The following is a 15,268-nucleotide window of genomic DNA, read 5'->3' as shown; positions in this document are numbered from 1 at the left end:
GTACTCACCCTGAAGAAGTGATGCTTTTTCACGTCCTCAGCATCTTTCTCTCCAGCTCCAAGACGCCGCTCTGGATTTCTTCGTAGCAGCTGACAAAACAGGTGAGATTTCAGTGCAAAAATCCCAGAGCAGAGGGATGGACTAGGGAGGCTGGGAGCTACTCTGGAGGAGCCAACACCAAGGCTGGAGGGACAGTGAAATTCATAGTGCCTGACCTATAGAAAATTCTTGGTCCTCAGAGAAAAGGAAAGCCCAAGCGTGAGATGAGATAAATGCTCTTTGAGAGCGTTTCTGCTGGTGCAGTGCACACTCAGCTCCAGTGAGCAAACTGCCAGCACAGGGTTCCAGTACCCAGGCTGTGGGTGCAGTGTAGCAGTCCCCTACAGACACCAGCATATCCATCATTTTCACAGTAAAAACACACGCTTCCCAGGTACTGCCTTAAAACTATATTCTTCCTTCTTTCTCCAGGCAAACACTCTCCCTGGGAGGAAGCCATCATTTTAAGCTATAGAATATTTATACTATTACTTAAATACTTATGGCACAGTGGTTACTGTCAGACACATTTAAGTAGAGAGGCTGCTTCCCAGGCTTTGAATCCCCTCCAGCAGGTGCCTTTCTATCGGGAGCTTCTAACTAAGACAGCTTCAGGCATCTTCTTCAGAGACATTACACCAAGGAACAGCACTAATAACAATCATAAACACAAAACTTAGCTTTTTTTTTTTTTTTTTTTTTTTGCCAGGAAGGGGACTGCAGATGCCATGTGTACGGTGTTCCCTGCCCCAGTTGGAATAAAACCAAAAAGATTTAGAAGTCCTTGAATTAAAATATTCATGTGACAATGTTAATCTACCAAACGGGTCAATGCAGCAGTGTTCTGCTAGGAAATAAAAGCTGAACTTCTCTGGTTAGATATGACTCGGAAACTTAGTTCAGGGAGAAAATAGAGTCTCTCGTGTTTTATATTTCTAAAAAGGAAAAACTTGCTCCTGAATGAAGTGGAATGGCACCGACAACTTCCAGTTACGGTGCCCGGCAGCGTGGCACAGCATAAATGAAGCAAGTCTGAGATTTAATTGTAGAAAAAACTACCAAGCAAAGGGTCCTAAAGTATTTTGTTCCCCAGAAAAGTAATTAATTTCCTTAATGTTGGAGAGGAAATGCGATGAGGGGAATACTGTGACGTGTTCTTACCCGTCTCATTATAGAGATGGCTTCTGTAGACAGGAATCGTGGGTATCTTACTTCATCATTTACAATACTGTCAAACACCTCTTCTTCATCATCTCCAGGGAAGGGAGACTATAATAAAAGTAATAAAAATATACTATTAAACAGGCTTAAAAATCCCTTACAATTGAAAATCACTTATATTCAATTGACAGTTTGGAATTGGACACCCTGAAATGAAGTCTTCCTTTTCCCAGAAACAGATACGGTAGTTTTCTGTAAGTAAAGTAAGGCAAGTTGGTATTATCCCTTAGTTTTTACTGAAGGATTATGCTTTTAAAATGTGTTTTTAGAGGTAGAAATACCTAAAACTGGGACATTCTTTGAACTCTGACCCAAGATATACAGGGCATGTGGAAAGTATGCATCAGGTTGCCTTTGGGACAGCTGCCACTCACAGGTAACGTGGTCAAGACTAATTTGTTTTTGTAATATCTTTAGCAGGTTACAGCTCAAGGGTTTGCAAACATTTTAAAACAGCCTGACAGATGTCAGTGAGACCCTACAAGCTTTTTATCTTTTTTTTACCAGAAAGGAAGTTAAAGTTGAATGACCATCTTTTTTGAAAAAGAAAGATCAAAATGATGAGCAAATCTAGATTTTTCCAGTTTTTAGCATGTAAGCCATCACTGTGCACCTGGGAGATACACAATGGACCAGAAGGTAAAGCAATATATGCAATAGTAAATAATTATTCAATAGTAATTTATTTATACCAGCTCATTTACATGGAACTGGGGCAGCCTATTTTAGTGCATGTGTAATTCAAATGGTAACAGCTTTCACTACGATCCAGTTTTATGCATTAGAGTTCACTTCCATTCAAGTTACAGGAGTTAAAGAATTTATTTTCTCCGCAGAAGGGTGCTGTGGCCGTACGCACCCCAACAGGGCGGGAACAGATGTGTGCTGGAAACTGAGCTCCCCAAAACCAGATGTGCTGTGCTATTGCTTAGAGATACTGATATTAATGTGCCGTTACTGTAATTTGATTTAAGGCATAATGATGTAATTAAAAAAAAATAAAGCAAAAATCTTGAGGTTAAGTATTGAACCAGCTACAGCTTATTCACTTCCAGAATTGCTGGTACCGCAACCTCGTGACCTGACTCAGCAGCAGCTTCTACAGCATCACAGCAGCTGGTATCAGGCAAGGAGCTGCTCAGCATTTAACGCTGCTTTTTCTTGATGAAACTCATTAAGATGCTCTCCCTGTGAAACCAGGTGTATAACTATAGGTACTGTATATATAAGTATTGATACAACTGTGAGAAGGCACATTAAATGTTGACAGGCTGGTATCATGAGTTCTGTAACCTTTTAAACATATATTAGTTTTATGACTCCATTATGTCTTACTAGAACTTACCTCACCCACTAGCATCTCATAGATAAGTACACCAAGACCCCACCAGTCTACAGCTCTTGTATAGGAGGTTTCTGTCAGCACCTCTGGAGCAAGAAATTCTGGTGTGCCACAAAACGTGCTTGTTCTGTCTCCAAATCCCATTCCTGAAAAGTTACAGTTAATGAAAAGCAAGTGGTATTTTCTGCCCCTCTACAACCTACTCCTCCAGCAAGTAAAACCTCTCTCGAGAGCAACTTCAGCCCATCCTGTAGTTCCAGGCCACTGAGGTCAAATATTCTCCCACTCCTCCCTCCCACACCCTTGTTCCACGTTCCCTTCAGTAACTTTTTCTATCCCTGATTACATGCAATGAGCCAAATAAAGCTTCCAGTTACACCTTTGTCACCCAGTTATCTTTGCTGGGAAAGATACAAACAATCTTAGGCTAAATTTCTACTGGCTAGTAGAAGAAAATGAGGTTTGCGCGTCAAACGTGCCTACTATGGAAGCTTCTGCAGTGGAAAAACTACATATAATTAAGTAAAACGCCAAGTGTCATGAACTAAATTTGAGCAAAATAAGCCCTGTATATTTGCAAGAGGGGCAGAGTGTGGGACTGCAGTGAGACAAGTGGAGGTGCTGCAGAAAGGTCAAGAAAACCATTGACTGTAGCAGTTGGCAAACCAAAGAGCTTTCCTTGTCCTTGTTTCCTTTCGTCATGTATGAAACTTGTTTCGAGCTGAAGTCACAGGATTTGCCCTAAGATATTCAAGGCAGATGTAATGTTTGAACACCTACCAAATTTACGAAATTCCCTCTAAGGCTACCTAAAATGAAAAGATCCGGAGGCTGTACAAATGGGAGAAGGAAACGGACCTTTCCAGATCTTCACCACAAGGAGGTTTGAGAAAGGCACTGCGATTTCAGTTGCTACCTCTATTTTATGTCTTATTTGACAGGTATTTGCCAGGAGCAGGACACTAAAAAGTAACTTTCTAGCATCTAGGCTTCTCTTTTGGGATAAATGTCTTGATTTTAGCTATAGTTGTGACTATTTCAAAGATTAAAAAAAATATATAATTAATTTCTAAAAAAGTAAGAGTGAGGTATGGATTAGCATGGTACTTCATTTCATTGTACAGTGTCACCACATTTAGAACGAGGCAAGATACCTCATGGTTTTCCTGCTAACTTGTAAAATGCAGGATGCCTTATTAATAAGCAGAGCTATGATGTGCAAGAATCAGAATAGGTGATGCTCACAACTAAAAAAAAAATAAAAAATGTGCTCAGATGCTACTGATAATTCCCCACTAAGGAACTTCCTCCTATCTCTGCATTTGTACAATCAAAGATCTATTTTTTCCTTTAAATGACACAAGGTTAGTCTACGCTACACACATTTGGCAGCCCAAAAGTCTCAAGGAACAGTCGAGAATAAGACAAGCTATGGAATTTTCCTAAAAGGAAAATTTAAGGCCCGTTACCTTCTTTGCAAAGACCAAAGTCAGCAATTTTCACGAAGCCTTCTGTGTCCAGCAGTAAGTTATCCAACTTCAAATCTCTAAATGAACATTTCAAAACAAAATTGCATCAGTGATATTTCCTCAGTGCTAGTCAGAACAGTGGAAATGCATCTGTTGGAAATGGGTCGCTGAGCACTTACCGATACACTATTTTGTGTTCATGTAAATACTGAAGCCCAAGAACCACACACGCAGCGTAGAATCTGTTGAAAAGAAAGTTAAGATTTCAGTGGGTTTCAGTCTTGCTTTTCAGTATGCGAAGCCCATTATTGTTGATCTGTTTTATGAACCACCCTCTGAAGATGACAGATTGGTTTTTTAGGTACAGATGAGTTTTAAAACCAGATGGCAAAAATAGTTCAAATGGCAGCTTTCAAGCTGTAGTACGTTTGCTTGGCCTTGAGGATAAATTTTCTGTTTGTGTCCCCTGCCATGGCATTGGAGGATTTCTCATTTGGCTTATTCTTTCCCTTTTTAGCCTTGTCTCCTATTGTAACTTTTCATTTACATTTGTTATGTAATCTTTAAAAAAAGTTATTATAAAAATTAAATATTTGTATATAACTTTTTAATTCAGTGTGGCTTCAGGCACATGAAACCCACATAAGTCTTTTTTAACAAAATGAGTTAGAATCTCTGAACCTTTAAGAAACTCAAACAGTATTTAGTGAAATGACACAGCGCAGAGGCACGTGGTGATAAAGATCTGAGTTCTTGTTCACTGAACCAAATGCCCTCCACTCGGTGCCCCGAGAAGAGAAGGGTGGGTACTCACACTGCTCTTGGCTCGGAGAAGACATCAGTGTGGATGTGCATCATCAGATCCCCACCAGCAGCGTACTCCATTACAAAGCAGACGTGATCTTTGGTTTGGAAACAAGCAAAAAGGTTCACCAAGAAGGGATGTCTTACGCTATTCACAGTTTCAAATATTCGCTTTTCACACATCAAGCTGCAAACAGAAAATTAGTAAAAATTTAAAGCTGAATCTTGCCTGAACCACAGGTTTGCAACTCTCAAACTATTGGTAATTCACACCTTAGGTTTTTTTTTCCCTCTATTCTTCAAGATAAGTACATTTTTTGATTCAAGAGAGAGCTTTTAGTATTTGCACACACTAAGTTGATGCCAGGATTTCCACGAAGTTGCATTCAGCTTTCACAAATGAAAGAGGAAACCTAGCAGTCCAGGAAAATGGGATCCTGCCAATTTTCCTTCCAAATACTCAGACTTGCCATTATGTATGCATCAATATCACGTGACATTAGCTTCAATCCATTTTTATTTTAATTGTATCTAATACATAAAGTGGAAAAACAGTATTATCAACATCTATCTATAGTAATTCCAGATTATTTCTACTTAAGCCAATTGATTAATTTGTATCTTATTCTTAATAGTTATCTTTCTTCCTGCAAGTCAAATGAATTAAGTCACTATAAACAACTGTAAAAGCACCTTCTTGCAGTAAAACTAGCCAGCTTTGTCACTGCCACTTCTCTTCCAAGCAAAGAAAATATCTGAGTTTTAGGGCAAAAAGGTTTGAAAACCACAATAGTGGGGTATACACAGGGCTTAAGGGAAAATAGGATGGACAAAGTATGACAGTGTGTTAGAGGTTGAGAAATACCATCACGGGTGTTTCTGCCAGTAAAGAATCGTAGTCAGTGTCCTCCTGAAACGTGATGGAAGTCTGTACAACAAGTAATTAAAATAAATAATTGCAAGAGAACCTAAATGAGAACAGGAGCAGATTTAAGCCCGAGCTGCAGTGCAGGCTCGGCAGGAGGGACACTCAAGGAAGCAGTGCTCCTGGGCTGCAACTGTTCCCTCGGCGCCCCAGAAGAAGGGCTACGCGCCGCAGCAGCCAGCGCGGCAGGGAGACACCGACTTGTGCTGCTCTTTCACTGAATTGAGACTCCAACTTGTGCTGCTCTTTCACTGCATTTAGCTGTTGTCCAACAGAGCTTACAGCCACGCTGCGTGCAGAAGGGAAACACAAATGATTTATGGAATCCATGTGTTATATTTTAGAAACTGACCTGTCTACTTCATCACGAGCGACGATATCCCCTTTCTTTAAGGCTTTAATAGCAAACATCTCATTTGTGTTTTTGTATTCTGCCAAAAGCACCTAAAACAGAAGATAAGTGATTAATTGAAGAGCTACATCTAGTTTTTGATATAGCCTTGACATTTGATACAGCCTTTTGACATGTACCTTTCCAAAATGTCCTCGGCCCAGTACAGCACAACATCTGAAATCCTTCAGACTGAACTGAAATCTTTGTTGTGATCTATGTAAATATAAAAAACAGTCAAAAATATTCTATTTTGTTAACTTTTAGAGATATTATTTAGATCAATAGCAAACCCATGTATTTTACCTTCTATCTTCAGGCTCTCGGGTGTTGGTGTATTTTATGTCTGAATGGGGGGCATCAGGCTCACAGATTATTTCAGACTGGAGTTTTGGGACAATGCTATTTCTGCCATTTTCAAAATCAAAATTTGATACTTCATCCTGCAAAGAAAAAGAAGTTTGAAAATACTGATTGTGAAGGTAAATGAATGCAGAAACTTTACTATAAGCATGTGAAATTCTTTACATAAGAATTATTTAAGCTAAAATGGTATACTTTAAGATGACACAGATAAACAAGATTTTAATAGACTGGTGAAACCTATTGCTTCAGTCTGCTCTTTGTAAGTAAAACACTTTTTTCCTGAATACTCTAATGATTTTGGGCTTTTGTTGGCTGTGTGGTTTGTTTGGTTTTTTTCCTGAGGCTCAACCAATGACACAGAGAATTAAACACACACCAGCCATGGAAACAGTTTGGCATCAAGAGTGATCAGAGTGTTGTGTTGAGACAGTTCTGTATGTGTAAGTTAAGGGAGCATATGCTGAAATATAAGGGAAGAAATCCATCGTAAAGATGCCAAGAGAAGAACCTTCTTAAACTTTATAGCCCGAAATTCTTAAAGTTGCTTGCCTGAGATGGCACATCAGGAGCCTTTATCTCAGAGGAAGATTCACATATTTCCCCAAGGGAAGATGCACGGGGTGGAGCAGGTGGAGGTTCAGGCTCAAGTTCAAAGTCCAATTTGGCTACAGGAGAGTCACTGGCAAGAGAAAAAAAATGACTCCTCAGTGTGTAACAGATACTGTTTTAGTAGAGTTCTGCAGTCTTGCAAAACAAACAGATTTGACACACATTATGTACATTAGTGTGTAACCATCTCATTGTTCCTCTTGCTCTTAAAAGTACTTAAATTGTAGATATGTCCTACCTGGCTGGCAGCGTGAGCTCGGGAATGTGTGCATCAACCACTGGCTCGGTGGCAGGCCCTGCTGCTTGGGGGCTGAAGGTGCCAGAGTGATTTACTGTAGGAATAGCTCTTCTCACCAGCCTTCCCCAAGTGGCAATATTAATATTCATTTGAGGAGCTCTGAGAAATGTTTTGCCTGTGGATATTGTGAAAAAAGAAAATAGAGTGTAAGTAATTTCCTTATTTATTATCAAAAGCTATAATTAAAAAAATATAATATTAATCAGTTTATAGTTTATGAAGAATAAACTGAATGTGTCATATTCCTTAGCAATTTCTAATTATTCACTATTAAATGCTAATGCATAATAAGAAATTCTAAAACAAAACATTTCTAAATGCAATGCCAACTCCTTTGTTATCAACAGCTTTATTCACAGACTAATATCAGGTGTCTGTATAAAAAAATATAACAGATCTGTACAATTTTTAAGGTTTACATGTTTATATTAAACAATCACCTTGCTGCTTTGAAAAAATTTTCTTCTGCCTCTGGAGTTTTGGTCTTCTTTCAATAACTGGATTGAAAAACGTAACCTGCAGTTCAAATAATGTATGTTATAATTAAAATTTCAGAACAAAACGCATTCTTAAAAGTTTAAGAAAAACTTCTTAAACTATTCTACAATACAATACTTGCAAGTATACTCAAGTGTTTCAAAGAAACATTCTTACCTCTGCAAACAGAGTGCCCTGGGGTTCAAGATAGAGACACATGCCATGCCGTTGGTTATCCAGGAAATCTTCCAACCTCAGAAACTTCACTGCACACAGAGATCTCCAGTCACGCCAATAAACAGAGATTTCTAATTCACGTGACTATGGCAGGAAACAAATACACAGGAAATTACTTATTAGTAATTGTTCTGCAAGAGTTACCTCTGCACAATTGTAAGATCTTGCAACCCAGGGATCAAGATGTAGAGCTGTTACTTTAACACAGAGCCAGGGCTAAGGAGCCACACTGAGCAAGCTCCAACGAGGGCAACTTAGCATTTCACTTCAGTTCAGAGGGGATCAGCAGCCTCCAAACGAGAGTAAGTGTAAAATCCCCCAAGAGCAGGAGAGTCAAACAGTCAGACTTTTTACACCAGTCTAACAACAGTGCAGATTTTTACTCATGTTCAGAAAACTCAGCTTTACCAGTTTTCTCTGTTATTTACAAGTATCAATTGCATTTTGTGGCTGCATAGTGACATTTTACAACCTGTATACACATCATGCACGACTATAGGCAGTATCTCTAGAAAGACGTGCAGTTTTGTTGTCTTCTAACCAGCTTCAAACTATCAAGAACTACTGCTGTATCTCGCCAGTGGGACTGGTACGTTCTTGGGGTGTCTTACATGCTTCTTACAAAAGCTTGTTACAACCCATGGAGAACACAGGAGGCTGGTAGGAGCAGCTACTAAACTTTGACTAGTCCCAGTGTCACTCAGGCCTGCACAGCTGCTGGCTGAGTTGTGCACTGCTCCGAACCGGAACCCGAATTTCTCAACCTGCAGGTCTAAAGCTACTTCCTTCCTGGATGGAAGGAATCTGCTTTGGGGCTCAGAGGGGTGGGGCAAAGTGGGGAGAGAGCAAAAACAGGAAGGTGGCTTTTTTTTCCCCCTTTCATTTGTTTTAAATATATACTGGAGGTGACATTTAGGCTCCTAAAATATAGTTTAATTTTCAGTCTATTTTTAACACTGATGGGGGAAAAAGTAATGCTTATACCTTAAAATACTATCTATCAGGTATCTAGGACACAAATACTTGATTAAAGAGAAATTCTCTTCAAAAGTTGTGAGGAAAGAAACACCAAGTAGTGGTAACACCATTTCAGATACTTGCGTCCTCCAAGTAATATTTAAAGTTGTATGAAATAACTATTAGCAAGTTTATTTATTTTTCCTGAGGAATTGATTAGCTTCACATGAGAACACTTTTACAGAAGCTCTGTAAAAATGCTATGACGTAGCTTTACCAAAATACCCAAACTGCATCTGATATTAGAATGTAAGGACAAATAATGAGAAGTTGAGGATCCTAATAAAAATTTAAGCACCATCTATCACAGGCGAAATAGCTGTTAAGTGTTAGATCTTGGATAAAAATACATCAGTTTATAAGCCAGAAAAGGTAAAATTTCTAGAATGCCAGCCGAGCATAACAGCTTAACCCCAGGGAGCCCATTTTGTTAATGATGGGAATACTTGCACGTATGAAATTTCAATGTAATTACAACAACAACAAAAAAGGGCAACATGAAATTAATCTACACATCAATGAAGGAAGACCACATTTTTACCCTGTCTAGTTCCAGTGTAAATTTCTGATCCCATGACTGATTGGAAATAGGTTTCCAGCTCGTTTGACCAACCACAGTGTTATCCAGCTTCAGTACAGCACAGACTTCATCTGTAAGTAAAGTACACAAACTCAGCTTAAATCTTTAAGAGGATTTTCCAGAAACAAAAAAAATCTTCAGTAAGTTTCCCTTGAAAATGTAATCTCACATTTAATTGGTTCTTATGGGCAGAGTAGCGTGGCATTGTTCGGGTTTTTTTTCTTTTAACAACTTGACATATGAAGAAACAGATTAAAGTTTAAAATCAATGTAGTGTTTTAAGTTACAGAACATGGCATGCACGTTAAAGTGGAAATAAAAGATATGCATAAAAATAAGAGAAGTATACTGAACTGGACAAGTCATCAGTTTTCAGAAGGTTTCTGCTACTCCCACTTTTACTTTTACTGGTTCTGCTCATAAAAGACGGTCTGGCTTCATTTGGACTCCAACCAGGTAGCGTAATTGATGTGGCTTTGGATCGACCGGGGACGTTTTCCAAAATATCTTGGCAGCCCATTAGCCTAACTTCCAGGGTACCTAGAACAAGACAGACAATCATTTATGAAAGATTTCTGTTCTTAAGTAAACAGAGTGAATTACTCATGACTGATTTATGGCAATAGTTTACATTCTGACCCTCCGCAAGGTATAACAGAGGTTTCAGATGGAATCAAGAGGCAGATCAAAGACAGACAAATATACTGAAAATAAGCATAAAAGTCAAATATGTGTGACTCAACCTTCTAAAAGGAGTAATAGTTCACCCAAATAACTCTAAGTTTTTGTTCAGTGTCCCAGAAGAATCTTTTTTTTCTTCACCTAAGAACCTAACTGACTTGGGTTCAAGATGCAAGCAATGTCATTTTTTAAGACGACAATCTTAAGTGTCTTATGAAAGTGATGGATCTTGCTGATGGGGCAATAAAAATTTTTTAATGAGTTTTATATAACCAATTAATATTGGATCAATTGCTTTGCTAATTAAAATGAAGACGTTGACTACTGAGAGTACAAATTTGTTTAAGATACAGTCAGAAAGACACAATGGCTGGCTGTATGCTGAAGTCAAATTTGAGTTAGTTAAAATCATTGAATTGTTCCAACTTGACTGAATTTGCATTTATAGAAGCTGAGACAAGAAGCTACTCTTTAAAGTCTTCCACATCTTTGACCAAATGAGGTACAGAGGCTGCTGTTCTAATTTAAGAGTTTCCTCCAGCAGCACAGAAACATCTGAATACCACAGCTGGTTACCAGAACGGTAGGCTTACCTCATCCTGTACAAGATAGCATCTGTAAAACTGTGACACCACTAACACTAATAAAATTAACTATTAGAAGTGGTAAAGTTAGCTAGTTCATAATCGTATCATCAGCTAGAAACGCAGCTCCTGAATGCAATGTTCTTTTGACAGCAAATGTACTTAACTGTGAAACAGAAGTACTCTTTTGTAACAGTCAGACTTGACCTAAAAATGGTCTGGCAACATTACAGCCCACGGAACAGACACCGAGAAACCGGTCTAAGAAGAAATCCCATCCTGTAGGGAATTAACAGCTCTAAGTGACAGCTAAGCATTGGGCTATGAAGATGAAGGGATGCTCTTGGCTCCCAAAACAGGTTAAAAGGTAAAAGAATACTTCACTTTCAAACTCTGTTTAGGAAAAAAAAAAGAAATAATAATAAAAAAATTAATAAGCAGAAAGGCTATGATCTTGTATAGGGACTGGATGCAGATTAGAAAGTTCTGTTGAGGCACTTCAAGAAGTGTGACAGTAGCACTGATCTATTTTTCACAAAGTGTCAGAAGCAAAACACAAAGACACCGTTCACTTAAACCCAGTTCAATACAACAGCTCTTTGTGTCGCTAATACGAAAGTGAAACTATTGAGAACTTCACAAGCATGTAGCTCTGTTTTGATAATTCCTATTAAAAACTGTTCATATCTACCAGTAAAACACATTTAAAGAGGAATTAGTTGTCCCTATAATGTATCTGACCCATGATTATGTATTACAGGAAAAGAATAATAAAAAAAAAGCTGTTTTAAAACCAAGGAATGATACTTCCTGCCCATGGCTGCTGAGCATTTGAGATTCCATATGATGAAAAAAAAAGGCCCCCTCACCACTCTGCAGCTTCACAAGGGCTCTTGGCTGAGGTCCTGAGGCTTTTTACCCTTTGCTACTTGTCTTATTGAACCAAAATGGAAGACAAGTAGACTCACTCCTTTTTATTATTCTGGCAGCTCAGCAGAAGAGTTCCTCTTTTTGTTTTAAAATACAACCCCGCAGTACTTCAAAACAAAATTCTGGTTTCAGTTATACATCTATAACTAGAGTAATATTTGAATTACAGGAAGTTTTTGTAATAAACCAACTATAACAGAGTGAGTTTAACAGTTATATGTAAAATCTTCTAGGAATCAAACCAAAAAACCAAACCTATCTGTGCTAGTAATTCTTATTAAATCAATTCAGTAAAGCAACATACCTCAAGTAGTCAAAAGTATTTTATTTTCTTTAAGAACATTGGAAGGCACATGTTTAAAAGCTTTGCTAAAGCTCTTTAAACAGTTAACTTCCAACGAAGGACAACAATTCCAGGTCAACCCAAACTATGAGAAGCTCCTAAGTCTTACATTTATATCTAAATGTTCCCTCACAGTTTGCTAAGTCTATAAAATAATAAAAAAAAAAATAAAAAAAAAATCTCCATGTTTAATTGCAAGGAAAACAATTCACACCAAAAACCAGAGGCTTCAATAGTTCCATGTATGTTTGTTAGGATCTCCCTCTTTGGTTTAGAAATATACCACACATTTTTGTAGCATTAATCTCACCTTTGAGGAAGCCAGTATGGTCCAGTGGGTAAAATAGGCACCCTGTTTTTCTCACAGTCCCTATCTCCAGCTCTGCCACTGACTTGTTGTATGACCAGGTCAAGTCACTTAACCCTCCTGCACCTCAGTTTCCCCATCTGTAAAATGGGGATAATGATACTTACCCACCTTTTCAGGTGCTTGATAATCTGAAGATGAAAGGTGATAGGTAGTATCATTCCACAGTGACCTATCTTAAGGCCAGAACTTCACTTTTTCAACAGGATTATAAAAAAAGGTAAACAAATAAATCCAAGAAACTTATTTGCATTTTTTGGTGCATAGACACTTGGAAATTATCATTGTTCTCCTAGACAAAAGCATTTATGAAACATGTCCAGAAAGAAATAAAACTGGCATTAGAGACTTGTTTTAAACCATTTAATAAGGTAATAAAAAAAATGCTCAATAAATCCTACCTGTTAAAGCTGCTGGTTTGGACAGTGTACTATATTGGTTTTGTGTAGATATTACACTTTGACGAGGACTTAATGTGGGTGAAGAGACCAATGAAAGTTCCTCTATAATAATACTGCTTTTGGGATGGTTTTTAGGAAGTTCATTCAATCTCTGTTCCAGTGAATACTTCAAGAGGTCCAACTTCTGGCTTGATTCATTAAATCTTGCTTGTGCCTTTTTACAATTAAAAAAAAAGAAAAAGAAGGAAGTATTTAAATTCTTTTTTCCTTGAAAGAACATTTAAAATAAAGTATCAGAAATTGTAAAGGTATATATTACTTCTGAAAGTGCCTTTCTGTCGGTAACTTTCCCAGATCCAAGTAATTTCATCACATTTTTTGCACCTTCTGCTACAGCATACTCTATCCTAAAATGATGCCGTAATTCTTCCATTCGGAGTTCAAGAGGGCTTATCACGGGTTTTGCTGCAAAGAGATAAAAAAAACCAATCTTCATTGAAGACCATGCCCATTTTTAATTTCTTTAATACTAACACCTCTCCCATATAAACAGAGAAAAAAGAAGAGGGGGAGAAAAAAAAAAAAAAGAGAAGCTTGAAGTTTGTCATAAAAGCAACAATGACATTTTAAGCATCTGCATTTGAAAGAAGAAATACTTGATCAATCCAATAACCAGGTCCTACTCCTTGAAGAGCTGTAATTGCTAGAGGATGCAAGAAAAAGAACGTCTTCAGGGGGAGTTAAGGGACAAAAGCCAAATTTTCCCAAGATCATTCAGCTGGCAAGAACGAGGTTTTAAGACAAAGAGAAATCCTCAGTGTGGATCAGAAATGCAGCGAACGACCCTCTAGCTAAGCAGATCCCTGATCTGTTTCTGATAATTCTCCCGCTTCACACAAAATCCCAGGGAATCTGCCTTTTACATTCTGTGCTGGCAAGAGATCCCACACAGTGCTTTCCCCACACGGTTTGGGTTAACTATTCAAATGTCTACTTCTTACAGTGTTTACATTTCCTAAACAGAAAGTTTCCTGGATATAGTCCTCTCTGTTTAAGGCTCCAAGAGCAATAGGAAAACAAAAATGCATTTGGAAGCATTGAATTCCTTTTTCTTTTGAACAAATGCCATACGTGATCCATGTGCTAAGATCGGGTGTTAAGACAAAAAAAAGCTGGAAGTATCATAAGTCTAAAAACAAACAAAACCACCCCCTCAAAACCAAAACACCCCCCACCATCCCACCCCAAGTTTTTCATTATTGATGATATATCCAGGGCCTTCTTACAAGCACAACTACACAACTTCAATGCTCAGAAATGCATATGGATAAAGGTCAAGACTTAGAGATGTACCAATATGCCCACAATTTTACAGTACACTCATGCCATTACAGCTCGAGGTTTGTTTGTTTGGTTTTTTTAATTAAAACGTCTCCAAAGAAATGCAAGTTTAAAACTACTTCTGAAATGCGGCATGAGTGTTTCAAGTCAGGTCATTTCAAAAACACTGATTTTGTTTTTAAAATAGTTGTTTCCTACTCAATCTAGTCTAAATACCCATACAGATAGCAAAAATTTGCCTCCATCTGTGCTCCCATTAGTAATAACATTAGTATTTAACTATGACAAGCAGGCTTTGTACGTGCATCAGATTAAATATTTTTTTTTTAAGAATGGTGAAAAGATTATATGCTTTAAACAAAATTACTAGTTATTGTCAGTCAAGGCAAAAGAGAGCATGCATGAAGTGAAAATGACAACCACGAAGCAAAAATGGACTGCATAAGGTATAAAAAGGATTATGAAGAGAGACTGTATTTCTTTTCATTAAGCTTAAGGTATTTTGCCTCAAGTCAGATGTATTTGGTGTCCTAACACACACAATGCTATGCTTAGACTCTGATTATTTTCAATTCATGCAAGTGTTGTCTAACATTCCTACTAGAAATTGATAAGTCTGTGTGCATATGGGTACATATCTATATGCATTCTGACATTAGTGATTCATATTTCCTTTCTATTCCATCACCATTATCAAAAGCCAGTTCATTGGTCTGGACTGCCTGAAGAATCTGCATCCTTATAACTTCTATTTTTGTCTTGCTGTCCTGGAGCATCTGCTGAGCTGTGGCAAGAAGTTTTCGATCCTATTAAAACAAACAAAAAAGTTCAAATTGTAAACTCTTC

At 37.9% G+C, this 15,268-nt stretch overlaps 1 protein-coding gene across 1 annotated transcript in view; it reads right to left on the bottom strand.

Annotated features, from left to right (window-relative positions):
* PKN2 (protein kinase N2) overlaps positions 1-15,268 on the bottom strand; it is a 30,546-nt gene that overhangs the window by 2,522 nt on the left and 12,756 nt on the right. Inside the window, exons 3-20 of the mRNA XM_014939360.1 lie at positions 15,111-15,228; positions 13,401-13,546; positions 13,082-13,295; positions 10,130-10,315; positions 9,737-9,846; positions 8,119-8,262; positions 7,905-7,980; positions 7,405-7,579; positions 7,107-7,236; positions 6,498-6,634; positions 6,332-6,407; positions 6,153-6,244; positions 4,886-5,062; positions 4,251-4,313; positions 4,072-4,148; positions 2,606-2,748; positions 1,201-1,308; positions 9-89 (exon numbers count right to left, since the gene is read on the bottom strand). Of these exons, the coding sequence (XP_014794846.1) occupies positions 9-89; positions 1,201-1,308; positions 2,606-2,748; positions 4,072-4,148; positions 4,251-4,313; positions 4,886-5,062; positions 6,153-6,244; positions 6,332-6,407; positions 6,498-6,634; positions 7,107-7,236; positions 7,405-7,579; positions 7,905-7,980; positions 8,119-8,262; positions 9,737-9,846; positions 10,130-10,315; positions 13,082-13,295; positions 13,401-13,546; positions 15,111-15,228 (2,253 nt within the window). The remainder of the gene's footprint in view (positions 1-8; positions 90-1,200; positions 1,309-2,605; positions 2,749-4,071; positions 4,149-4,250; positions 4,314-4,885; positions 5,063-6,152; positions 6,245-6,331; positions 6,408-6,497; positions 6,635-7,106; positions 7,237-7,404; positions 7,580-7,904; positions 7,981-8,118; positions 8,263-9,736; positions 9,847-10,129; positions 10,316-13,081; positions 13,296-13,400; positions 13,547-15,110; positions 15,229-15,268) is intronic.

The sequence above is a fragment of the Calidris pugnax genome, unplaced genomic scaffold (genome assembly GCF_001431845.1).
Source record: "Calidris pugnax isolate Ruff unplaced genomic scaffold, ASM143184v1 scaffold18, whole genome shotgun sequence".
Lineage (NCBI taxonomy): Eukaryota > Metazoa > Chordata > Aves > Charadriiformes > Scolopacidae > Calidris > Calidris pugnax.
This window is presented reverse-complemented; position numbering and strand designations above follow the sequence as displayed.